General features: G+C 42.0%; 1 protein-coding gene across 1 annotated transcript; it reads right to left on the bottom strand.

The window, feature by feature from the left end:
- Positions 1-2,081: 2,081 nt before the first annotated feature.
- On the bottom strand, positions 2,082-27,422 carry XIRP1 (xin actin binding repeat containing 1). Its single transcript, XM_030198040.1, has 3 exons — positions 27,388-27,422; positions 20,135-20,185; positions 2,082-10,377 (listed from the first exon to the last, which is right to left on the bottom strand). Exon 3 carries the CDS (start codon positions 10,374-10,376, stop codon positions 2,868-2,870), a length of 7,509 nt encoding a protein of 2,502 aa, XP_030053900.1. The 5' UTR covers position 10,377; positions 20,135-20,185; positions 27,388-27,422; the 3' UTR covers positions 2,082-2,867.
- Between the last annotated feature and the right edge of the window lie 236 nt (positions 27,423-27,658).

Consider the following 27,658-nt stretch of genomic DNA (forward strand, 5'->3'; position numbering starts at 1 on the left):
CACTTAACCCTCCATTGCCTCAGGTACAAACTTAGATTGTGAGCTCTCCTGGGACAGAGAAATATCCTGTACCTGAATGTAACTCACTTTGAGCTACTACTGAAAAAGGTGTGCGCAAAATCTAAATAAATAAATTACTATAAATGAGTGACACAAATCTGGTGACCAGATGCAGCACACTGAGCACTAATCATATAACAGCATCTGGGTGCCCAAATTTTGTTACAGAAGAGTAGTGTAAATCAGCATCTGTGTGCCTACATTTAGGCTGCCCAGTTAGGCCTTGTCAATAGCAGGCATAAATGTGTGTCCCTAAATGCAGCACTAACTTACAGTAAAAGGGACCCTAACTCTGAACTGCCATCAAGTAACAGTGGAATGCGAGCTGCACCCACTTCTCCCAGGCAAAGGCATCGAGCTGTGTGTGTCTATATATTCACCACAAACAGGAGAATAATGAACTTAGCTGCATTTCGTTCAGATATTGTCCTTTCTACCTAAACTAAATGCAGGCCTCCAGGAACCCCAACCTGATGTCTGCTGTGGGTCCAATTCAACACCATAAACCCTATAAAAGGGACTTGGACAGGGAAATCTTTAAAAAAATATTTAAACCTCTTCCCATGCCATAGACAGATTAAAAAAGAAAACAAAACAATGCAAGTCTGCAGGTAATGTTTAATACACACAAAATAAAAAGAAACAAATACAGCTATAAGTATCAAAACTGTTTTGGTTCACAATATATATATAAAAAAACAGGTTTATAATAAAAAGAAAGTCACTTTTACAAAGTTCTCTAAACAGTTCAGGTATTGAACATGTATAATTACAGGCCTGCCAGCAAGAACCATGTATGTCATAGATTACAGAAGGAAAAAGAAGTACCACGGCCTCAAACTCTCGGCTAACCAGATCCAGTCTAGTGTTTCCTCTCTTCTCTGACCTCCTTGAGATTAATGACACTCTGTCCAGCCAGTTGCACTTTCTGGATGTCTACAATGAATGTGCATGAGATAGATATGTATACAGTGGCGACAGTGCTTGTAGATCTGTCGCCTCCATATTGACTGTAAATACCCCGAAAACCCCACTGGGGAGGGGAGAGGAGGGGGTGGATGCCCGGACGACGGAGCTGAGAACCACTGCTTTAGAAGAAGAGGAAGATACAGAACAATGAATATCATGGTCACAGAGTATTATCAAACCTATAAATGGCAAGTGACCGACTCACCTGCAAATGCGCAGTAGAGACTTCCCTCTCTGTCCCGCCCCCACGTCAAGATGTGATGACGGGGGGAGGGAGCGGGACAGAGAGGGAAGCTGCGCGGAAGGGGAGGGAGGGAACCGCTGACGTCGCTACCGCTCCCCCCCAAGGTAGCCGCTACCGCCCCCCCCCCGGAGTCGCCACCCCCCCCCTTCACCCGGCCCGGGCCCTCTCTTTATTATTCAACTTACAGCAGCGCTGAAACAGCAGCAAGCAGCTCAGCTTCAGCTCCCGTCGGCCTTCCCTGCCTGTGCCCCGCCCTCGCCGACGTGACGTCACACGAGGGCGAGGCACAGGCAGTGAAGGAAGGCCAACGGGAGCTGCTGCTTGCTGCTGTTTTGGCGCTGCTGTAAGTTGAATAACGAAGAGAGGGCCCGGGCCGGGTGAAGGGGGGGCGGGGCGACTCCGGGGGGGGGGGGGGCGGTAGCGGCTACCTTGGGGGGGGGGGGAGGAGACATGGGAGGTCTCAGAAGGAAGGGGGGCCTTGGAGCTGGGAGGGAGGGCAGGGGGGCCCTTACAGTTGTGAGGGAATGGGGCCCTTACAGTTGTGAGGGAGACCAGGGGGCCTTGGGAGCTGGGGGGGGAGGGCCTGGGGCCTTGGAACTGGGAGGGAGGGAGGGCGGGCAGGGGGCCTTGCAGCTGGGAAGGGGGGAGGACTGGAGCCTTGGAGCTGGGAGGGAGGGACAGAGGGGGCCTTGGAGCTGGCAGGGAAGGAGGATGGCAGGGGGCCTTGCAGCTGCAACGGGAGGGGGGCCTTGGGAAAAAAAAACATTCCAATACGAGCCCGTTTTAACGGGCTTAACGGCTAGTTAAGTTATGATCCAGATGTATTCCGCTTTATTCCCAGAGACATAGATAGGAGAAGCTCTTTGGGATTTCTGACCTCTTTTGTTAAATATTATAATTCAGAGCTAAAACAGAGATTCTATTTATCCTCTAACAATATTCCAGAAAATATTATTTCAAAGCGTCTGTTTAAGAAACCATTGTGAACACCGCATGGCTATGATATTAAAGTTAAGATCAGGTATGATAAGGTTCTATGTAGGCAATGCATTTAACAAAATATAGTAGCAGCATTGTGTCTGTGCTTGTGTATTTCCAGTTGACCTCTTTTACGCTTGTGGTGGCTCAAGCAGTCTACGGTGTGTCTCTTTTCAATTTAAGGCTACTGAGAAACATGAAATAAAACTTCTGTGTGAAATTCTAGCTCAGTAATTCTCACATCTGTCCTGACGGAGCACTAGCCATCCAGGTTTCCAGCATTTCCACAACGAATATGCATAATATATATTTTCATGTAATGAAGGCAGGATATGCAAATCTATCTCATGTATATTACTTGTGGTTATCCTGAAAACAGGACTGGCTGGTGTTTCCCCTCTGGTGCTCTAATTAAATATAGCATTTTCTGAGGGGATATCTTAGACAGCAGGATTCTTTATGCTGTTGACACCTATGAATACATGTACAATACTTGCTTAAAAACTGTAAAATATACAAAAAGTATAATATGGTTGAGAGAGAAATGTATTCCAATTTTACATATATAATAAATTTACAGTAAAAAAAACCCTAACAACCTATGGCATGAAACATATTATGTTTGTCCTAACTTTGAACTACCAAAAGTAACAAATACAACACCAGTATTACTGGCACTGTCGAGACATTCATAATTTTCTGGGAGGTTGTTTAAGTGCCTTCTAATAAGAGGGGATGCCGTGACTTCATATCTTGGAGAGGTGGAGAGTACTTCATACGTTGATGAAGATTTGCTTTCAGATTGTTCAGTAACAGTTGTAGATGTTTTCGAGGTTACTATTTTATTTCCATACTGATCAGATTTTTCATATTCTTCAGTCACTGTTGTAGTTCCAATTCGCTTTGCCCCGTCTGGACACGTTTTCAGTTCCAACACACTTTTTTGTCTCCGCGGGTTGGAATAGTCACTCATGGACATTTTGGGAGTGAGATCTAAGCTACTTGCCTTTGTAGCACTAACAGAACTGCCTCTTGATGCATCAGGTGACCAGTTGTCATAATGACCAGAGAGCTGTTGGGACTGTCCAGTGTTATCAAGGGTATATCTAGCAGAACTTAATCCTTTGTGAATCTGGATGGATTCATGTATGTTATCTCTAGGAATGAGTCCATTTATGCTGGATTCCAGTGAATTGTGAAGAAAAGAATTAGGGATGTCTGGTGTGAACTGTTCACTGTTTAACACATTATGCAAGTTAGTTGATGGGAAAAAAGAGTGAGGAGCTATCTTGGATGGTTCTCCAGGTTTTCTGGCAGCTGACTCAATCGATATAAAAGAAGGGGACACTGGAGAACTTACTCGATGCTGAGCACTGGATACTTCCAACTCTGACCTCTTCGTCTCAGACTTTTCTATTACCTTTGTACCCTCTGCTATTCTTCCATCAATGACAGGGTTTCCTCTTTCAGGTTTTGCCTTGCTGGATGCTATGCTGATCTTTTGGATGTTCATGCTAGGTACAGAATTTGTAGTACTTGAAAGAGACTCTTTGAACAATCCTGAGAGCCCTGCAATATCAGATTCTGATTTTAAATTGGAAACAGAATACAGTGCTTTTTGGATCGCTTCTTCAATGTCCAAGAGTCTAGCTAGAGTTTGTTCTTTCAACTGAATAATTTCTGCACTGGCACGTTCCAGATCCTCAAAGACAAGCTCCACAGAGGATATACTTTCTGAGTCTTCCTTTGTCATCTCCTGACTTTCAGCTCTGGGCTGCTCACCTGGCTTCAGCTGGCAACTGCTCTCTTTTTGACTCACCACCCATTCAGGAACCTTCTCGAACAGACCCTTCAGTGCCTTTACATTCACACCACTGGTTTCCTCTTCCAGTTCCTTCACCTGTGTAAGAATTTTCTGTAGCTCTTCATGTCTTCGTAAGTTCTCAAATATATCCATGGCTGCTTTTACATTACCTCTCATGATCTCGTCCTTGTGAAAGGATAATCTTTTGCGACGTTCTTCTTCTGTTTCTCTGAATTGCTTTTCTCTCCTGACCACAACCTGCTCTACAGGCCTCTGTTCCTGTGTTTGCAGATCCTTTTCTGACTTCATTTCTTTCCTGCATAGTGCTGTCTTTTGCTGGACTTGAGCGACTTTAATCATTGATTGTTTATATGGTGTTTCAGGCCAGTCAATGGAGCTTTCTTGCTTCCTCTGACTCATGTTCTGTACAGTGTGCTCTCCGCCCCCTGATTTACAAGCATCAGGTAATTTAACAATGGAATTGTTTGGGTTGGTTGTTACATTTTGTGTTATTGTGACTCCTTTATTCATGGCAGTGACTCGACTACATTTTTGTGAGCAAGACTGGATATTCTTACCACCAAAATCACAATGTAGTGTTTGGTAGTCATAAAGCTTGTCTTGTTTTGTTGCATTGTCCTTAGAATTTGATAGCAAACTTTCTCGGCCTTCGTCTTCAGCAAAGGGCTTCTTTTGAGTGAGTGTGCTTTCTTCACTAACAGTGTTTATTGTTTTTTGATGTGTATCTAATATCTGCCATTCATGGCCTTGAGCTTTTACTGGCTTGTTCTGCTCCTGTTTGGTTTTCTTATAACATTCCTCTGCAATTTGGAGAGGTGTTTTTTTTGCATTTCCTGATTCTGTTTTGGAATTTTGATTTCCACTTTTTGTAACTTCAGGCAGAAGGTTGTTAGCAGGCACTCCGGATTTGCATTGTTCTGAGGTTTCAGGGCAAACACCTATTTTTTCTTGGTTTGTCAGAGTCTTTGGCTTTGGCATATCATTCAGACCCTGAGGTTTTGGGGGTAAAGGTGGTGGAATAGGTTTTGCTAGCTTAACTTTATCAGATGGAGCTGAAAGATGCTGAGGTTTTGGAGGTGGGATGGGTTTTTTCCTTTCTGTCACTGAGGTTTTGGGTTCTGGAAATTTATCTGGGTTTACTAATGGCATCTTCTCACTTGCCTTTGGGGAAACAGGAGCAAAGCTCTTTGGAATCTCACTGTGCATCTTTGATGAAAATTCTTGAGATCTGCCAGCGTTGCTTGGTAGGTGCAATGAAGCTTCTCTTGGGGTTGACGGAGGTAGGCACTGTTCTCTTTTCATCACAGCAACTGAAGAAGAAGGAAAGTCATGGTCAGATTCTAGCACAGCATGTACAGCAGTTTGATTTCTAATTGTTTGATCCTCATTGCTTCTCTTATAAACTGAATATGGCTTCCCTGCATTCCTGTAAATCATAGCAGCTTTAAAATCTCCCTTCGAGACATTTACATTAGATTTTTCCAGAGACTGGAGAGTTGCCTTTAAGTTACCTTGGATAACATCCTCTTTCTCTATACCTTTCTGCTCTGATGAAGCACTCTGCAGTGCTGTGATGGCTGCCTTTACATTCCCTCTGACAACCGTATCTTTCTCCCTTTCTTCTTGCACTGATTGTGTTTGATAGTCAGAATCAAGAAAAGGATTTAAGAAGGTTTTCACTGGTTTGGCCATATAAACGCCATCTTTAATGCTAATGTCTGCACTAGGCACACCTTCACTCTCCTGGCAAGTGTTCAATACTTGTTGCCCCTGCTCTTTTTCAGAAGCACTGACCTTTTTGGTTGACACTGGAGCAGTCTTCTGTAGACAGGCAGGCTTCATGGTTGCACAAGCTTGTTCTTGCATGGATGACTGAAGTGGTACTGTCGCTCTCCCTTGGTTGCCAGTAGCTTCCTTGGGTTTTAGACATATTTTTTCAGTACTTTTATGGAGTTTGTTTTGGGCTTGACCTTGAATACTTTTAGCTTCAGCTGTCACTTGTCTGAGACCCTGCATGGCTGTCGGTACATCACTTTTGGAGGAGTCCTCAGTTTTCTTGGTGGAAGCATCTTTCTGATTTAGAACTTTATACAAAGTTGACTGTTGTTGTTCAGGTTTTGCTTCCTTTTTGCTTTCAGTGTTTTCCCTTTTCTGTGAATGTGATACCGATTTAACGTTGCCAGTCAGCATAACTTGTTTTGCTGCTGTTCCAGAGTGGTTAACAGACTGTAAAGTGGTATTGGCTGTCCCGCCACCCTGTATAATTTTCTTTCCTAATGTTTCTGTTGCAAGGTTTTCAGACACCAGCATTCTTGTAGCCCCTGGTAATACAGCCACAGCTGTCTTCTCTGTTTGTCCTTTGTCTTGGAAGAAGGGTTCCTTTCTCTCATTCACTTCATCACAATAAGTCTGTGTTTGCTCATTCTGAGAAGAATTAAGTGCATCAATTTCAAAATCCCGCTGACGATTCTTGAAATAGTCCAAGTCTCCTTTTTCAATGCAGCTTGCATAAAGCTGAACCTCTCCTTTTTCATTGTCTTCACGCTTGACTGTTGCTGTAGGTTTTTGGATTTGGGTAGATGCTAGAAAACTTCCTATAGTTGATTTTACATCCCCCTTGACAACTTCCTCATGAACACCTGTAGACTCGTGATGGTGTGTAAGAGAATAAATAGTAATTTTCACTGATCCTGTTGCAGTCTCTTGCATAACGATTCCATTCTTGATTGAGGCATCTTGATTAAGAAGGCACTGAAGAGTCTGGGATAAGTCATCACTTGCATATCCACTTGGATTTTTTAGCTGTGTACTACTAACTTGAATTTCTCCATCCTCACCCTCTTTAGCTAATACTCCCTGGGGCTCTATATCAGCTCTGTAAAGTAGTTGCAACATAATCCTTTGCAAATTGCCTCCTACAATTTCTTCCTTTAGGATGGCGGGAGATCCTTGACTTGTGAGCTGGTATTTAGCCATTTTAACTTTTTCTTCCTCATGTGCTTCAATAATAATTCCACCATGTTGAATCGCCTTGCAAGTCTGAAGGGTTTCTAAAGTCTCTGTTACATTTTTCTCTCTCACACTTTTGTGTGTGGAACTAAATTTGTCAAGTGGTGTGCTTTCAAATAGCCAAGTTGTGCTTTTCACATCAACTTGTGGAACAACTTCTTGTTCATCAGGGGTTAAGGATGCCTCAGTATCTTTCAAGCTGTCCAGGGGCTGTGACTCAAATAGCCAGGTGCTCCGTTTCACATCACCTTTCTGGATATCTTCCCGTTGAACAGTTGTCATGCTAGAATTTTCTTCAGAGTCACCTTTCAGAGAATCCATAGGCTGGTTCTCAAAAAGCCAGGTAGACGTTCTAACATTCCCTTGTTGAACATCACTGACGCTGACCATTCTAACATATTTCTTTTGTCCCAGTGGCTGTGATTCAAAGAGATGCTTACTGGACTGAACATCTCCTTTCTGAACATCATCTACAGTTTTCCTCACAGATTCCCCGTTTCTATTTGAAATAGAATCAAGTGGTTCAGTTTCAAATCTCCATCGAGCTGCACTAACATTTCCTTTCTTGATGTCTTCCTGTGTGACTGCTCTGATCACAAAAACCTCCTCATCCTTTATTTTATCAAGAGGTTTTGTTTCAAACAGCCATTTTGCACCTCTTACATCTCCTTTCATAATTTCTTCTTTCTGTACTGATGTAACCTCATGATATTCACCCTCTTTGTCTTGAATGGCGTAGAGAGGCTGGGTTTCGAACAGCATGGTACATGACTTCACATCTCCCTTGCTCACTATCTCTTGAATTTTTTTGATTTCTGTTTCATTAGCATCATCATGGATCTGATCTAAAGAATATGTCTCAAAAATGAATTTCTTGCCTCCTACATCTCCTCCTCTCACATCTTTTTCAGGAAGTATTTCTTGAATGCCGTCCCTATTGTTTACCATAGAATCCATGGGGCAGTTTTCAAACAGCCAGGTAAATTTGTGTACAGATCCTGGCTTGATGTTGTCATCTTCAGTATGCCCAGCTTTTGTTGTATCTGAGGTTGTTTTGTTGATTTGGTCAATTGGATTCATTTCAAAAATTTCTTTAACTCTCGAGACCTCTCCTGACTGCATATCTACTGTACTTGAATATCTGATTATTTGTTTGGATTTTGTTCCACTAGAGATATTATCAAGGGGTTCAGTTTCAAAGAGATGCTTAGTGGTTTTCACATCAACTGCTTTAAAGTCATCTTGGTATGATGTACTAATTTTCAAGTATTGCTCTCCAATTTCATTCAGGGAGTCCAATGGTTGGGTCTCAAACATCCATGTATATGATTTAACATCACCCTGTGGCACTGGTTCACCATTCTGCTTTTTTCCATCTTTATCATATAGCATATCCACTGGCTGTGTCTCAAACAACCAACGGCATTTCTTTACATCACCCTTTTGAGAAATATCTTCTTTAGCTTGTGAATTATGTTCACTATCATTCATTTGATGATGGATAACATCAATAGGTTGTGTTTCAAAAAGCCATTTGACTGTTCGAACATTGCCAGCCATTAACTCTTGTTTAGTGATACCTTTAATTAAATCAACTTTTTTGATACTGTCATCAAACTGATCTAATGGCTGTGTTTCAAACATCCATTTGTAACTTTTAACATCACCACTTATGACTTGTTCCCGACTTACAGAGGTAACTTCATGAAAATTGCCCATACTATCTTTGAATGCATATAAAGGTGTTGTTTCAAACAAGAGCTGGTTAGCTTTAACATGTCCTGTTACAATCTCTTTCTTTTCTGTTTTTGAATTACTGTCCACATGCTTGATGCTCTCTAAAGGGAGAGATTCAAACAAATCTTTGTAAGATTTTACATCTCCCCTCATAACCTCCTGCATGTTGTTGATTGTGTGGCCTTCAGATGACCTTTTGGAAATACTATCCAGTGAGCAAGTTTCAAAAACATGCTTTTGTTGCTTCACATCACCTTTCTCCTCTTCCAGAAGTTCAACTTTCTTTAACTGTCCAACCTCAAAATCATCTTTTAGAGTTTCCATTGGCTTGGTTTCAAACAACCAAAGTGTAGATTTTACATCACCTCCCACTACTGCTTCTTTGGATGATATGTTGTCTGATGCATCACCTTTGAGAGAGTCAAGAGACTGAGTCTCAAAGAGCAGACGGTGTTTATTTACATCCACTCCTTGTAGAGTGTCTGTCGAAGCCTGAAACTCTCCTTCATCTATATGCTCATTTAAGGTATCCAAAGGTTGGGTTTCAAATATCCATCTTGTATCATTAACACCACCTTTCTTTACTTCTTCTAGTGAAATACCACGAATAATTTGTACTTTTGATCTATCTTTATTGATGGTATCTAATGGTTTAGTTTCAAATAACCAGCGAGCAACTTTAAAGGCATTGCTCTGTATTTCCTCTCTGCAGATGGATTGAATTCCATGAACATTTCCAGTATTGTCTCTAATAGCACACAGTGGCTCTGTTTGAAACAGCTTGATTGTTTTCTTGACATCGCCTTTTGATTCTTCTATTTCAGACTGGAGCTGAAGGATGCTATGTTCTTCTATCGAGTTGCAACGGCCCACTTCATCCAATGAAAGTGTCTCAAATAAAAGTCTGGTACCTTTTACATCACCAATGGGCTCTATTAGAATTGCCTCTTGTATATCTGTTTCATTTGCATGAAATTTATTTAAAGAATCCAGTGGCTGCGTTTCAAACAACCATCGTGCTGTATGAACATCTCCTTTTGCTTGATCTTTCACAGTGGCAGTTGTGTTTAGCTTGTCCTCATTGCATGGCAGGTTTTGAAACCTCAAAGACGTATCCTTTACATTTCCACTAGGAATGGTTTCCTCTTCTGTCAGCTTTTTGGTACCTTGATGCTCCCCAATAGAGTCAAGAGCCCAGTTTTCAAAGATCCATCTCATGGACTGAACCTCTACGGGTGCCACTTTGTCTGAATTCACCAATGGCTGTTGACTTTGATCTTCATTATTTAGTATTTCAGCCAGATCATGAAATGCAGCAACTTCTAAATTCTTCTGCACCTCAGGATGCATATGTCGATAAAGTCTCTTCAATTCATTTATTTGGCGCTGTTCATAGAACTTTGAAAATGATTCTTTGGGAGGTGGTAAAGGCGTAGCACTTGAATCTTGACTTCCAGGGTTCTGGAACGAGTCTGGTGGTGGTGGGGGAGGTAAATCCTCATCAACCTTCTTCATGGTCACTTTAGATGACACTGGCCTTTGAGTGTCTGCCATCCTTGGGAAAATAGTTGAAAAGTAAATATCTTTCATTTCTATTATTATTGAATTATATATTTTTAAATAAAAGTAAATTATAATATTAGTAAAAAGTCAAATTATTAAAAGATGCATGCATGTGTTATTGGTGAACAATAACATTTACACCATACCTTCATGCTTGAAAGCCAAAACAATGCAAGTGTCATCAACCACAAACTGACATTTGAAGTGATGATAAAAGATTAAACCTGTTCTACAGCTTTAAGAAGACCTTTGCTCCTAAATGCCCTGGTAATTGGTATTTGTGTGTGTGCAAATGATGGATTTGCATATAGAGATTGAGATAAGTGACTGTATAATTATCTAGCAATGTGAGGAAAACACAGGATGAGCATTAGTACACTAACAGGATAGAGGCTGCCACATCAATAGGCTGATTTTAATAATTTAGGTTGAATTAAATCGTGGAAAGTATACAGAAATAAATTTCAGCTACTTAAATTTATAAGGGTCCACAGGTCTGAATCAGACAATCAGATTAACACATTTTAGCCTTTAAGAATCCTTTAGCTGCCAGGTATTTATTGCTGAATAGGATCCTATAACTTTAGCACATAGGGTTTAATCGAGCAGAGGAGGCTGTTGGCTATCTGGCAATATTCAGCAGTACTTAAGGGGGTCACACTGCGGAATATTGCCTGTGACCGCCCAGGTACTGTCTGCTTAATGCCGAAACATCTGGGGGTGGAGCTTGAGCAGAGCACATCTAGTATTTTGTGATGGCTGCCTGACTAGTTCTCTTCTCTAAATTTGTCTTCTTCTGTTTCCCTCCTCATTTCTCAACTGAATGTACGCTCTCTACGTAGTAAAACGCATTTCATCCATTCATATTTTACAATATCATCCCGATATCTTATGCCTGATTGAAATTTGGTTCTCTGATGGAGATTTATGAAATTTATGAAAATTTCAGGCAGTAGAAGAATGTACTAGCTAATAAGAACTGGTTGAACTAGTTGGAGCTATGATAGAAAAGAAAATTAAAGAGTGACCTGACCAAGGAATGGGGGAAGTGGAAGGCTGAAAGGGGAGTGAAACAAAAGCTGATTGTGTAATAATGAGATCGAGTATGTGGTCAGCTGAATGGATAGGAAAAGTGAATAACTGAACAAGATTAAGATCTGGCTTATCTCCATCAGTCCTGTCCTCCAGGTTACCAATTCATCTTTCAGCGTTGTAGTAATAGAAGGGGAGGAGGATTAGTCATTCTTTATTCCATGTCACTTTCCCTTCGGTAGCTTAGACTCCTCTTCCACTCCCTCTCTTGAACATATTACTGTCAGGGTGTCTCTTCCCTTTTCTCTTTGATCTTGTTTTGGTTTACCACCCCCTCCCATCACTCATCTGTCTCTGGGCACTCTCGTCAGTCTTACCTCTTCATATACCCTTATGACTTATTCCCTTCTTCTACTCTGTGAGTTCAATGTACATATAGATGACCCTTCTGATCCTCTCACCACTAACTTCCAGACCTTTTTTGGAGGATCTTAATCTTGTTCAGTTAGTCACTTCTTCCAGCACCTTGGAAACAGGCAGTTGTTTTGTCCCTCATCAAGAATCCTCAAGGTGACTCTTCTTCGGTTTCTAATTATAGACCAATTTCAAATCTATTTTTCAAATCTAAAATAGTTGAAAAAGTTGTCACAGTTCAGTTATCTGAATACCTGGACCAGACCAATGCATTACATCCCCATCAATCAGCATTTAACTCTTATTATTCCATGGAACACATATCACTTAGGTTGGTGAACTATGTGAAATTGATTCTTGATGGAGGTAGGGATGTTATTCCATTTTCTCTTGATATGACTTCGGCCTTTGATACAGTTGACCACTCTGTTGTGCTCCAACTTGCAGTTCTCCATTTCTCAGGTATTGTTCTTCTCTGGTTTCATTCTTATCTCACTGGTTGCTCCTTAGTGGTTTTTCATTCAGCTTCTACCTCTTCTTCTCAACCCCTACACTCTGGTGTTCTATAGGGTTCTATTCTTGGACCCATTTTATTTAACATTTTTCTAGCACCTTTGACTCTGCTTATTCAATCACTTGGGTTCACATTTTTTCATTTATGCAGATGATATTCAGCTTCTTTTACCTCTTGATTCACCACCTGATTGTATTATCTCTGTTTCTAAGAAACTTGACTTAGTTGCTGACTGGCTATCCAGCATTTACTTTTAAAGGCATACCTCTCTCTTACCATCAGTCTCTTAAAATTCTCAGTGTTACCTTCGACAACTCTCTATCTTTTCATGCTTACATTTCTTGGGTGGTTTTCTCCTGCTTCTTTACCCTTAGGCAGATACATTCTATTCATTCTTTACTACAGCCCTCCTCTTTACGTATTCTTTTGCGTGACTTAGTCATAGGATTAATGTAACTCTTTTCTAATTGACCTTCTAAAATCACAACTACATAGACTCCAATTAGTTCAAAACACTGCTGTTAAGCTTCTCTATAATAAAAAGAAATTTGATCATGTTACTCCACTTCTTATTGCCAAACACTGGTTTCGAGTTCCTTACAGCATTCCCTTCAAGATTCTCACCCTTACTTATCAGATATGATCTCTTGATTGCCCCTCTTTTTTGACTTTCCATCTTCTTCAATAAATAAGGTTCTCTGGTCGTCACAACAACATTTTTATCTATTCCTTCTTTTTGACAGGTGTATCTAGATTCTAACAGGACTTTGTGCTTTAGTGTCGTGGCACCAACCTTCTGGAATAATCTTCCCTTTTACCTCAAGATGGAAACCTCTTTTGCTAAATATAAATCTCACTTTTCTCTTGATTTTCCCATATCTGCTTAAGGTTATTATTTTTCATCTGTCCATGCATCCTGCTTGCTGCTGTCTTCCTTTGCAGCTCATCTAGTAATGATATTTGTTGTCCCCTCTCCCCTTTATTTTTCCCTCCACTGCTTTTCTTGTTTGTTAAATTGTATCTTCCTTCCCCTTTTTTCCTTTCTGTGACTAGTTAATCTGTTTTACAAATTTTAGTCTTTGTTTAATTTTCCCTTATTTTTATCTATTATATTAACTGCTTAGCTTTATTTAATTATATTTGTGGTATATCAAATAAATTGAACTTGAATTTGTATCATTACAGATAAAGAAACATATGGCCTAATATTCAGCCCATGGCAGACAGTAATTTTTAAGGGGCCGTTTTACAAAGCCACATGGAGAGGCATAATCGAAAGGGACGTCCAAGTTTTGATGAGGACGTCCTTGCAAAACGTCCCAAGGCAGGGGTGGGGAAACCTGTATTATTGAAACAAGATGGACGTCCATCTTTCGTTTCGATAATATGGTCAGGGACGTCTAAATCTTGAAACTTTGGTTGTCCCTAGAGATGGTTGTCCCTAGACTTGGTTGTTTCTGATTTTTGGCAATAATGGAAACCAAGGACCTCCATCTCAGAAACGACCAAATGCAAACCCTTTGGTCATGGGAGGAGCCAGCATTTCTAGTGCACTGGTCCCTCTGACATGCCAGGACACCAACCGGGCACCCTAGGAGGCACTGCAGTGAACTTCAGAAATTGCTCCCAGGAACATAGCTCTCTTACCTTGTGTGCTGAGCCCCCCAACCCCCCCCCAAACCCACTACCCACAACTGTACACCACTACCATAGCCCTTACAGGTGAAGGGGGCACCTACATGTGGGTACAGTGGGTTTGTGGTGGGTTTTGGAGGGCTCGTTGTTTCTTCCACAAACGTAACAGGTAGGGGGGATGGGCCTGGGTCCGACTGCCTGAAGTGCACTGCACCCACTAAAACTGCTCCAGGGACCTGCATACTGCTGTGATGGACCTGAGTATGACATCTGAGGCTGGCAAAAAATATTTTGAAATATATTTTTTGAGGGTGGGAGGGGGTTAGTGACCACTGGGGGAATAACAGGAGGTCATCCCTGATTCCCTCCGGTGGTCATCTGGTCATTTCAGGCACCTTTTTGTGCCTTGGTCGTGAGAAAAACATGACCAGGTAAAGTCGTCCAAGTGCTCATCAGGGACATCCTTTTTTTCCCATTATAGGTCAAGGACGTCCTAGTGTTAGGCACGCTCAAGTCCCGCCTTCTCTACGCCTCTGACACGCCCCCTTGAACTTTGGCCATCCCTGTGATGGAAAGCAGTTGGGGACGTCCAAAATCAGCTTTCGATTATACTGATTTGGACGACCCTGTGAGAAGGATGCCCATCTTCCTATTTATGTCGAAAGATGGGCGTCCTTCTCTTTCGAAAATGAGCCCGATAGGCACCTACACATGTCCTACATATGTCAGTTTTGAACTACAGTCCGGCTACTGCGTGACCTGGGTGGTAATTTCATTTTTTATGCACATCCACTAAGTGCACTGGAAATTTCCTGGCACGTGGCGCTAATCGGGTGGTAATCAACATTATACACTAGGCCAATGGGTGGTGGTAAGGTCTCAGGCCCAAAATGGACGCACCCTAATTTTCATTTTGCCACATGTCCATTTTCGACCAAAAATAAAAAGGCCTTTTTTGCAGGTGTGCTGAAAAATGAACCTGCGCCCATCCAATACATGCGCCTACACCAGTGCAGGCCATTTTTCGGCACACCTTAGTAAAAGGACCTCTAAGTTGCTAACAGTCATAGGCTGAATTAAGGCCAGATACTCAATGCCAGACCATGTCCAGACTCATGCATCGAATATGCAGTCACTTGGAAGTTAACCGGCCAGTTGGTTAACGTCAATATTCAGTCTACCTACCAGTTAAGTAAGTGGATAACATTAGGACAGCAAAAAGGCTGTTCTAAATTTATCCACTGAGTTAGCCAGGTACTGGTATGAATATTGGCTGGTGTCCAGTTAACTTTCAGGTGACTGCACGTACCTGAATATTCAGTGCTGGAGGCTGGATATGGCTGACCACCATGGGCTGAATATGGGGCCCTATGTTTCTTTATTTACAATGAGACAACTAGACTGCTCAAGCAGCCATCACAAAATACTACAAGTGCAAAGTAGCCTCATCAGTGCTGGAACAAACTGGATTCTACGCATTTATGATGCTCTGTGTTGGACTAAAATAAGACTTATCCAAAGGGGTCATTCTTCATTGGCTTCTGAGATATTAATATATTGCTAAACGTTAAGGGGGTCAATTCTACAACTGGGGGAAATAAGTGCCTATGCGATAAAGGCATTAGGGTGCTCGGGTTAAATTATAGTATACTAGTGTAACCCAGTATCTGCACGCCTTACATTTACATCCCTGCAATTATACCAACCATAGACATGACGTAAATGTAGCAGAGACACGTGTAAGTTACAGTATTCTATAAGTTATGTGTATGGGCATAGTTTGACAATTTCATTTGGGGGGCAAAGGGGGGGCATATCTCCCGCCGCCGCCCCCCCTGCCACCACCACCTCCGTCACCACAGCACTGGAGTCTTCCAGTGGCGCCCTATCACCCTCCTCCGTCTTCCAATCCCCCGAGCTGCCGGCAGCCTCACTGAAAACGGCATGCACACTGCTTTAGACCTGCCCTGGAGGCCCATCTCTCTCCTACAGCTTCCTGCCTGCACAGGAACAGGAAGTTGAAGGAGAAAGAAAGGCTTCCAGGGGCAGGTCTAAAGCAGCAAGAGTGCTGATTTCTTGCAGAGGCTGCCGGTGGCTCATGGGATTGGAAGATGGGGTGGCAGCTCGTTTGGGGGGGGCAGTGTCCCCCCTTGCCCCCTCAAACTACGCCCATGGTTATGTGCATAAGAGAGAGCCATGGCTGTATCCTGTCCATGCTATGCCCATGTGTATGCCCCCTTTGTATTTATGCGTTATGTAAATTAGGCATCCTGCTGGTACCATTGCGAGGAATTGTACACTTAAATACATAAGTGCTTCTAATCTAGATATTTGTGCATACAAGGTGCACAGAAATGCAAGCACCTGGATTACAGAATCACCCTTTAAGGGGATAATTTTATAAACCATTTTTTGCCTGCAAGGCACATTTTACAAAAAACAGCAAGGCAGACGATCCGCAAAATCCAGCGTGGAAGCAAACAAAGCAGATCAATCAGTCGTACAATTCAAATTTTATTGTAAAATAATTGCCTGACACAGACTATGTTTGGCTCACAAGGGCTGCGTCAGGGGCTTCAATGCAGTGTGAACTGAAGCAAAACAGCAAGGCAAAAAAACAGCACATAGATTTCCTCCAAGATGGAGTGTAGAAACGCGCTCCGATGAATGAAGAGTGTGACCATATGCTGTCATTCATCGGAGCGCGTTTGTAGACTCCGTCTTGGAGGAAATCTATGTGCTGGTTTTTTGCCCTGCTGTTTTCCTTCAGTTTGCACCGCATTCAAGCCCCTGACGCAGCCCTCGTGGGCAAAACACAGTCTGTGTCAGGCGATTGTTTTACAACTGATTGATCGGCTTTGTTTGCTTCCAGGCACGTTTTACATGCAGAGAATGGCTCTTTCAAAATTATATAGCTGAACACACAGAAGCACGTGCACTGACACAATTATGTAGTGTGTAAATAGGATGCAGCTTCCAAGGTGCAGCTTGGGCAGAGCTGGGGTGCAGTTTGTGGTGCGCATGCACTCATTTACACTACTCCTGTACATGAGGGTTTGTGCACTATCGTGTTTTTATAAAATAGGCAAAACAACAAACTGTGGATATGTTAGAACTCACTCAATAAATATGAATGAGGTGGAGGAAAAGCCTCAGATGTTAGTTGGCAAAGCAAAATTTCCGTCCCTGTTTTCAGGGAGCTAGCGTGATGCCGCCAAAACCACTATAGTTACTGGCTAAGAAACCTCCACCTCTTCAAACTTTAAACAATGCTTATATATGCTAATCGAAATGATAAATGTGAGATTGACTTATCTAGTGCTGGTGACCCTGACAGGGCCCGTGTCCCCCATGGCTTCGTTAGGGGATCTAATAACAGCCTGCACTCAAAGGACGCACAGTTTACATGCACGCTGTTATTAGATCTCCTGATGAAGCCACAGGTGAAACAGGCCCTGTCAAGGTCGCCAGCACTAGATAAGTCAATCTCACATTTATCATTTCAATTAGCATATATAAGCATCGTTTAAAGTTTGAAGAGGCGGAGGTTTCTTAGCCAGTGATGGCGGCATCACTCAAGTTTCCTGAAAACAGGGACAGAAATGTTGCTTGGCCAACTAACATCTGAGGCTTTTCCTCCACCTCATTCATATTTATTGGAGTGAGTTCTAACATATCCACAGTTTGTTGTTTTGCATTGATTGTGATCAGCACTAATGCAGGTGCAATTTCCTCGTGGCAGTATATTCAGGGTTTTTATAAAATAGGCATCATTGTTGCACTACACATAGGTTTCCTGTTATAAAATTACCCCTGTAGAGGATAATTTTTAAAATCCCTTGGGCCTGCAAGAGAAGTTTTTAAAGTTCTGGTGGCCTAAACAATGTGGATTCATTTAATGTTATGTTTAATTAAGGCTTGATTGTTATATCATCTTTCTTACATAAATAAACCAAAGCGGTGTACAATCTAAAATTAGTTCAGAAAATGAGAGAGAGAGAGAGAATGCACAGGGATTGCTAAACCAAGAACCCATGTGCTTTCTACCTACTTCCATGCAGATGTACCCATTTTGAAGGAGATATGTTTTAGGCATGGTTTTGGTAGACTGTTCAACTATACATGCATCTCCCGTTTTGAAGTTGAAATAAATGAATAACCTCTAAATCGGCATCGATACTTGCTCTCAAGTATGCTTGTGGGTTAGTTACTTGTTTGGACCTGGCGTTTAGAGCAGTGAGAGGGGTCATTGTGCTTATCTCTCTGGAAAACCACCTTAATGATCCAAACATTTGATTGCAGGTTGCAGAATTTGCCACTTCCACATGCCACTTATGCTTATCCTTGCAAAGTCTCGAGTGGTGTTGCTATTATTTTGTTTGTAAAATGGCTGTTCTGATCAAATATATGTATTTTCTCATGGCCTTATACATATTTTACAAAAGGCTCCGTGTTCAGTGAGCCTTCTGTAAGATAAACTGCCAATTGGGAATGCCCTGATTTGGAAGTCCTTTTTTTCTATTTAGATGACTTAAGAAACATGTGGCTTAATTCCAGCTCAGATGCAACATGTAGTGTTAATCTGCTTGTGTTAAAACAAAAACATATAGAAAACGTATATAAGCACATTAGTAATGCAGTAACAATGATGAAATAAAATTCATAAGAATATGGAAAACTTGAGTGGTCCCATAATATTAGACAATGATTTCAATTCCACAAGGCATCTGGTCATTGTGGGTAGTTTTTTTTTTTAACTTTGTAAATACATAAAAGATGAGTTTGCTTTGAGTATTCACTTCCAGATTTTACCTACAGTTTAGAGAATTATTTTCAGACACTGGGTGTGTGTGTGTGTGTGTGTGTGTGCAAGAAGTAAAAAAAAGCTTTTAAAAGGCTTTTAACGGCAGAAAACCTTCAAAGAGCCATGCATGCAGGGGTGCTGCAAATAATTTTCAGGATATAGAAAATGTAAACAACATTTTCTTTTTTTGTAATGAAATCAAAGGCCTGCATCAGTGTTTCTTAATCCAGTCCTGGAGGCACACTTAACCAGTCTGGTTTTCTGGACAGCCACAATGAATACGCTTGAGATAAACATGAATACTCCAGGTCTCCAAAGTAAGCAGATATCTTATGTGAATATTCATGATGGCACTCATGAAAACTAGACTTGGGCAAACCATTGTTTCAGGTAGACGTGAAGGGCAGTTCTCTAAATGGGAACCTAAAGATAGGCACCGATTGTGCACATGAGAAAAGGCTAAAGAGGTTAGGGCTCTTCAGCTTGGAAAAGAGACGGCTGAAGTAGGATATGACTGAAGTCTATAAAACCCTGAGTGGAGTAGAACGAGTAGAAGTGAAGCGATTTTTTTATTCTTTCAAACAGTACAAAGACTAGAGGACATTCAATGAAGTTACATGGAAAAATGTTTTTTTTTAAATTTGGACACGTTCCTGGAGGAAAAATCCATAGTCTGTTATTGAGATGCACACAGAGGAAGCCACTGCTTGCCCTGGGATTGGTAGCATGGAATGTTGCAACTATTTGGGTTTCTGTCAGGTACTTGTGACCTGGATTGGCCACAGTTGGAAACAGGATAGTAGGCTGGATGGACCATTGGTCTGACCCAGTATGGCCATTTTTATGTTGTTAAGTTACAAAATAATAGCACTTACACAAGTGATTAGTGCCACTAATTGGTAATTAACAAACTTAAGTGCTTCGTGCTATTCTATAACATGTGCCAAAGTGCTTAGCACATAAGCAGAAGGGTGTGTAAACATGGGTAGAGTTTGGGCAGGTCATGGGTTTGTCTTGTAGATATGCGTGTAACTTATAGAATGCTGCAAATTACACGCACTTCAGGGCACAATTAGATGCCAACAGTTACAACTGCCATTGACTTGATGTAACTGTTGGCACCCAACTTATACTAGTATTCTATTAACAGAAACTTGGAGCCAAGATGCCGTTATAGATTCGACAATAAGCGCATGACATTGGGGCACCTAAACCTTGTGCCAATTTACAGAATTGCCACCATCTGAGCGTCCCACTCACTGTTTTCTGCATTCTATAAAATTCTATTGAACAAGCAAACAACTACTATTGAACACACTTGTTAAGACATGGCTAGAGAGAATATCCTACCTTGTTGAATTTGGGGCAATCGGAAGAAAGAACAGTTTCTTCTGTAGAGTGCTGAAAGATAGATCATATACTTTCTTAGCATAATTACACATACATCACAGTTTACACAAACTACCACAGAAATACAAAAAACAGTGTGTATATCAATGTGTGTGTAAAGAATGATGTAAAGTTAGAAGGACTTCACACCTTCCTTCTACAGAAGGGGGTTCTTAACTGGTGGTGCCTGAAACGAGCTGCTGCGAAGGGTCTTGAAATGTGAAGCAACTGATTGAAACTTTCTAGACAGAGTGAAGGCACTTATTAGGACAGTTGTTGGTAGTATAACTGTGTACAACTGTATTTCTAGCACTTTTACATAGTGACATAGTAAAGGACGGCAGATAAAGACCTGAATGGTCCAGCAAGTCCAGCAAGATCCCCCCCAAAAAGTACAAAACATTTTATGCTGCTTATCCCAGAAATATTTTCCCCAAGTCCAATTTAATAATGGTCTATGGACGTTTCCTTTAGGAAGCTGTCCAAACCTTTTTTAAACTCTGCTAAGCTAACCACCTTTACCACATTTTCTGGCAATGAATTCCAGACTTGAATTACACGTTGAGTGAAGAAAACTTTTCTATGATTCATTTTAAATTTACTACTTTGTAGCTTCATTGCATGCCCCCTAGTCCTTGTATTTTTGGAAACCGTAAACAGACGGTTCATGTCTACCCGTTCCACTCTACTCATTATTTTATAGACTTTTTATAGAGTTAGAGGACTCCCACTCAGCTTATAGGGAACAATGGTGATGTCACCTGAAAGTTATGCAAGTATGGCTGATATTCAGTGCTGGGGCAGACTGACAGTGATCTGGGCCCCCGGGCAGTGAGGGTTATTTGGGGGCCCCCTGGCAGCTGCCTACCACCCCGCCCCCGCACTGCCCTTGCTTGAAGGGCCCTGGTCGTCTAGTGGCTTCTTTGGGGGCAGGAAAGAACCCCACTCTTTCCTGCCCACTACGCCATTCTGCCCAGCACCACAGTATTTTCAAAATGGCAGCCGAGACTTCCCGCAGTAGTCTCGCATGTCTTGACACTCTTGTGAGACTGCTGCAGGGAGTCTCGGCAGTTATTTTTAAAACATGGTGGTGCCAGGCAGAATAGTGGCAGTGGGCAGTAAAGAGTGTTGTTCTTTCCTGTCCCCCCCCCCCCCCCCCCCCCGCAGAGGCCACTAGACCACTAGGGCACTTCAAGATAGGACCGGGGGGGGGGGGAGGTTGTAGTGTGCGGCAGCAGGCAACCGAGCAGAGCCTCTCGACCCTCAGGTACTGCCTGGTTGCCCGAATGGTCAGTCTGCCCCTGTTCAGTGCCATATCTGCATACCTAACTTATGACTGCCTTTTCTGCAGTCCATCTTGCCACTGCTAGTATTTGCATAACTTCTGGCTACATCTGGACTGTGTCCTTATACCGCTCCGGCACTGCCTGATTATCCTGGTGGTAAGAGCTGATATTCAGTGGCCCTGACTGGTTCACTGTCATTTCATATTGGCAGCTGGCTAGCTCAGCTTCTCTTGCCCGCCAAACCATGCTGAATACCTATCCCTAAAAATTCATCTTAATCTAGGAGCTTATAAAATTTAGGGTTGTAATTAATTTGCCTAGACATTTGAATCTAATTTATAAGCCCTAAATCCATCCCTGTGACCACCCACATTTTACTTTCCTGAATTTAGGAGTTTACTGAATTCTGAGCATGAATTTAAGAATTCAGGCTTGTAAATTTTTCAAAGAGGCTAATTTAAGAGCATAATTCTCAAAGTTAGTGACCTACATCCTTTGAAAATCAGGTTTAAGTTCATTTATTCTTCCAGTAGTAACAGAAATAAATCAAATCATAGAAAAGAAAATAAGATACCTTTTTATTGGATTAACGTAATACATTTTTTCATTAGCTTTCAAAGATAAGTTAGTCTAATAAAAAAGGTATCATTTTATTTTCTGTGTTTTGATTTATTTCTAGTACCTTTAAAAGCGGACTAACAAGGCTACCACACCACTTTACTCAAGATGGAAGAGTCTTCCTGTACAAAGAGACTTAGAAAAACACCATTGTAAATTCAGGTTCATAATGTGAAAACGCTTGCACAGAAGATGACATGTAATTTTTCCGCTCCTCAGAGTCAGTTTTTCACAGTTAGATAACTACACATGGCATGCAGTCTGCTGCTAAATGGCAGATAGCTGAAGGCAGCTGAGCTCGCTCTATTAATATTAACAGCCCTGTCCCAAGCTGTCATCATCTTTCAGGTGGCAGCCATTTAAATTCCTATGATAGGTACAGCTAGCTATTAAAGGTGATGTGCTCAGCAATGGATATTACAGCACCTCTATACCTGCTGGGCTTGCAGCTAACACAACGGTTTTTTGGACCTTGGTCATGTCAGATGTTTCATAAAGGGGCAGATGTAGTATGGGAAGTGAATGTTGAACTTGAGAACAATTTTAAAGTGCTGCTATCTTGCACCCAAATTCTGCCACCCTAGGTGGATGCTGAGTCCGTCTAGCGGCAGAACTGGGCCTGTAACCATGTACGTTTTGAAAATATTCAGTTGGAGTTTTACATTCACAGGCTGCTTGTGAATGTTTAAATTTGTTGACTATCAGGTTCCTTAATTTTAATGCTTGAAATCAAGGTGCACATTTTAAGTCACTCATGGGGCCCTTTTACTAAGCCGTGTAAGTGTCTACGCGCAACCAACACGCGCCAAAACGGAGTTACCATGCAGCTCTTTTGGTAATTTCACTTTTGGTGCGTGTCTGATACGTGCATCCGAAAAATAATTTTTATTTTTGGACGTGTGAATTGGACACATGCCAAGTGGCATTTGATGGACGCAGGTCATTACCACCTGGTTACCGCATGAGACTTTACCGCTAGGTCAATGGCTGGCGGTGAGGTCTCAGACCCAAAATGGACGTGCTGCAATTTTCATTTTGCCGCACGACCATTTTCAGCAAAAATTTAAAAAGGCATTTTTTATAGGTGCACTGAAAAATGGTTCTGCATGCGCCCAAAACACACGTCTACACTACCGCAGACCATTTTTCAGTGCGCGTTTGTAAAAGGGCCCCTAAGAGTGTAAGTCTGTAAAATAGGCACTAAGGTTTGTCACACATAACATGTGTAAATGTTTTAATACTAGCAGGTACACACCTATGTGTGCACATGCCAGCAAACATACCAGATTTTTACCTCAGTGCTATTCTGCGAATATGTGCAAATTTGCAAGGAAGCGAACACACGGACGAAGTGTGGGTGAGATTCAAAATTACATGTGTACCTTGTAGAATACTATGAAGTATGCACATATTCTTGGCATTTAGTTGCCCGCAGTTTCACTAACTGTGGCTGGCATAAGTGGTCACACTTAAATACTGCATGCACATCTACCATGTCACACTAATCTATATAAATAAAATCCCCCCCTCAGACGTTCTGAAGCTCACTCCATCTGTCCTGAACTCCTGTCCTCCTGGTAGGCTAGGCTATTCGGACTACTCACCCTCAGTCTCAGCCACGCCCATCTGGGCCGTAGGCCACGCCCCATCTGCACATAAAAAGCACCCTCAACGTTCTAAAGCATACTCTGAGGCTTCAACAGTTCGTATGTTCGAAGCTCTGTAACCATTTTTAAGCACACTACATCTCTGCCCCGCCCTGACCTATCAGAGAAGGGAGGTGTGTCACAGCTGCATCGCTCTGACCTATCAAAGGGAACTGAAACAGGAAAAGGGAGGAGCGTCACACCGAATGACGGACCTATCAGAGGGAAGTCAAATAGAAGAAGGGAGGAGCGTCAGAGGCCAAGGGGACGGCCGTATCTACGTCTCATAGGTTTCCTTGCTTTCTTTTCAGTGTATTGCAGCTGCAGCCACTTAGGTAAGTCTAGCAAGCCTGTCAGCTACTGAATACAGAAAGCAAAAGATAGCATGTGGGAACTTGCTCCATTTTGTTCTCTGGAATGCAGTGATTATTATACAAATGGTCTTGCTTTCATTATTTTGGTAGGGGCTGCCTTCATGACTGTCCACAGTCCCCCCAGTCCTGACACCTGACAGGGGGGACAGGGAAGGACACTCACTGTCTCACATACGCACTTGCACACACTCATTCTCACATACACACACGCTCTCTCACAGACACACTCACATCCACTCTCTGTCACATAGACACACTTGCACATTCTCACTCTCACACAGTCACTCTCACAAACACTCTCTCAAACATACACACTCCGTGCAAAACCTTGCTAGCGCCCGTTTCATTTCAGCCAGAAATGGGCCTTTTTTACTAGTGTTCTATAAAGGAAAGGCTAAAGCGGCTAGGGCTCTTCAACTTGGAGAAAAGAGGGTTCATGGGGGATAGGCAGACTGCATGCCATGTGTAGTTATCTAACTGTGAAAAACTGGCTCTGAGGAGCGGAAAAATTACATGTCATCTTCTGTGCAAGCGTTTTCACATTATGAACCTGAATTTACAATGGTGTTTTTCTAAGTCTCTTTGTACAGGAAGAATCTTCCATCTTGAGTAAAGTGGTGTCTATACATACATTGCAATGGACATTTTATTTCTTATTTCCTTGTCCCTTATTGTACCCATTTACCCCTACCTTATTTGACCCTTTTTCTAACTGTGTTTGTTTAATACCTACTGTACTTGGCGTTCAGCATTACGGTATTTTATAAGCCACATCGAGCCTGCTAATATGTGGGAAAATGCGGGATACAAATGTTACAAATAAATAAATATGATAGAGGTCTATAAAATAAGGAAGTGGAGTGGAATGGGTAGAAGTGAATTGCTTGTTTACTCTTCTAAAAATACTAGGACTAGGGAGCACGCAATGAAGCTACAAATTAGTAAATTTAAAACAAATCGAAGAAATTAAACTCTGGAATTCATTGCCGGAGACTGTGGTAAAGCAGTTAGCTTAGCGGGGTTTAAAAAGGTTTGGATCACTTCCTAAAAGAAAAGTCCATAAGCCATTATTAAGATGAACTCAGGGAAAATCCACTGCTTATTTAAGCAGCATAAAATGTATTGTACTGTTTGGGGATCTTGCTAGATACTTGTGACCTGGATTCGCCACTGTTGGAAATGGGATGCTGGGATTGATAGATCTTCGGTCTGTCCCAGTATGGCAACGCTTATGTTCTTATAAGGCATCTAATGTATTTTACAGAACTGGCTCCTATAAGGCACCCAGTTATAGAATTGCCATTTAATTGCTATCTTCTCAATATTAAATCTTACAATATGAATTGTATTAGCAGAAATGTGTAAATTCAATTGCTGTTTTCAAATTGGTACAAGGGAGCTGTAAAACCAGCACATAGATTTCCTCCAAGATGGAGTGTAGAAACGTGCTCCGATGAATGAAGAGCGTGACCATATGCTGTCATTCATCGGAGCGCGTTTGTAGACTCCGTCTTGGAGGAAATATATGTGCTGGTTTTTTTGCCCTGCTGTTTTCCTTCAGTTTGCACCGCATTCAAGCCCTTTTGGGCGAAACACAGTCTGTGTCGGACGATTATTTTACAATAAAGTTTGAATTGTACGACTGATTGATCTGCTTTGTTTGCTTCCAGGTACGTTTTACATGCAGAGAATGGCTCTTTCAAAATTATATAGCTGAACACATGTGCAGAAGCATGTGCACTGACACAATTATGCAGTGTGTAAATAGGATGTAGCTTCCAGGGGTCCATACAGTGACGTAGCGAGGGCGGCTGACACCTGGGGTGGGTCGCTGATGCGCACCCCCCCCCCCCCCGGGTGCAGCATGGCGCACCCCTCCCTTGGCGCGCGCACCCTTCCCCCACCGACGCGCACCCCCCCCCCCGGAGCGCATTTTTACATGCATTGAGAAGCGAGGAGCCCCCAAGTGCACGTCGCTGGGAGCTGCGTCGGCTCCGCTGGTTCCCTGCTCTCTCTGCCCCAGAGCTGACACCCCCTCCAGCGGCGTGCACCCGGGGCGGACCGCCCCACTGCTCCCCCTTCCTACGCCACTGGGTCCATACCTGGATTTTCAGTGCCAATATCCAGATAATGCCATGAAAATCTGGACAGACCATCTCAGCATGATTTGAGTAGTCTGGGGCCGAACAATTGGATTAGAGGTGATATTCAGTCCACTAACCAACTATCTACCCAGATAAATTCAGGACAGCAAGAGCATTGCCCTAACTTTATTTGAGTAGTTTTCTGGCTACCAGTCTGAATGTCACCAGGACTTGGATAAATGTTCGCGGTTGCCTTATAGCCAGATATTCAGTGTTGGTATCCGGGTATAGCTTGGCGCTAAATTTCAAGGTATAAACCTATGGTGGCCAATAATAAAAACAAACAAACAAACCATAAAAAAAAACCCCAACATGGCTGCCCATCTAGAAATGCTTTTACAACTTGTGAAATCTGCTTTGTTAGTCAGACCAATTCTACATCTGTATCAACAGGTCTACAGAGGTCAATACACTGTAATTTTGCTAAAGAAAGTTAAAGATCAGAAAAATAGTCAGTACAGCTTTTCGCATTTCTATTCTGTGTCTGGATAGTACCTCAGGTGGACTCGTCCACTGCTCTAACTCATCTGCTGACACCAGTCATTGTTTCTCTGCATTCCTAACCAGGCTCACAAATAAGGAAGAAAGCTGGGTCTGTTTGAAAATGCCATGCTGAACTAAAGTATAATTCTATCTCTCTTATTAGAATCGGATTTAAAACCAGACACAGCCTTTTGAGGACGATATATTTTTTTTAAATAGAGGACCATGTGTTTCATAGAAGATCAGAAATCAAAATACCTACGTTGTGAATTCCTGTACATTTCATGTTGCACCCTATTTTATCCTTGTCATATATTATCTAGCTCAACTTCTCATACACTACTAAGCCCAACTTTACATTGTTTTACTACTGTTTTATTAAAATTCTATTAACTTTGTATTTCAAATTACTATGTAAGCCGCATTGAGCCTGCATTGTGTGGGAAAGCGCGGGGTACAAATGTAATAATAATAATAAAGGCAAGCTTTTATGTAAATCAATCAATCCGTCACTATCAATCTACCTCTATTTTCTCTCTCTCTCTGCCTATGTTTATTGATCTATTCTTAACTTTGAAGATCTACCAGAAGTCATTCTATGAATGCCCTCAGAGACCTGAGTGGAAATGACCAGGATGGGAATGCAGAGAATGGGATTCTTACAGGCTTTGTGTGGTCGGTTCTGTATGAGGCAGCAGCTGCTTTAGACAGATAGACAGCCGAAAGCTCCTTTACTGAAGGCTGGCTGATTTTCAACTGCTCAGTGGTGTCCAACTGGTCTGAATAGGATGGCGTCTTCACAGCTGAAAAAAATGAGGACGAACAACATGTTTCAGTAATCAATGTAGGATTTTCTATAACAGGTTTCTTCAAAGGTACAGACAGAGAAAAGTTCCAATCTGCAACTTGCAGGACTTTTGCTTAAATTAATTCA

This window comes from Microcaecilia unicolor, chromosome 1 (assembly GCF_901765095.1).
Source record: "Microcaecilia unicolor chromosome 1, aMicUni1.1, whole genome shotgun sequence".
Lineage (NCBI taxonomy): Eukaryota > Metazoa > Chordata > Amphibia > Gymnophiona > Siphonopidae > Microcaecilia > Microcaecilia unicolor.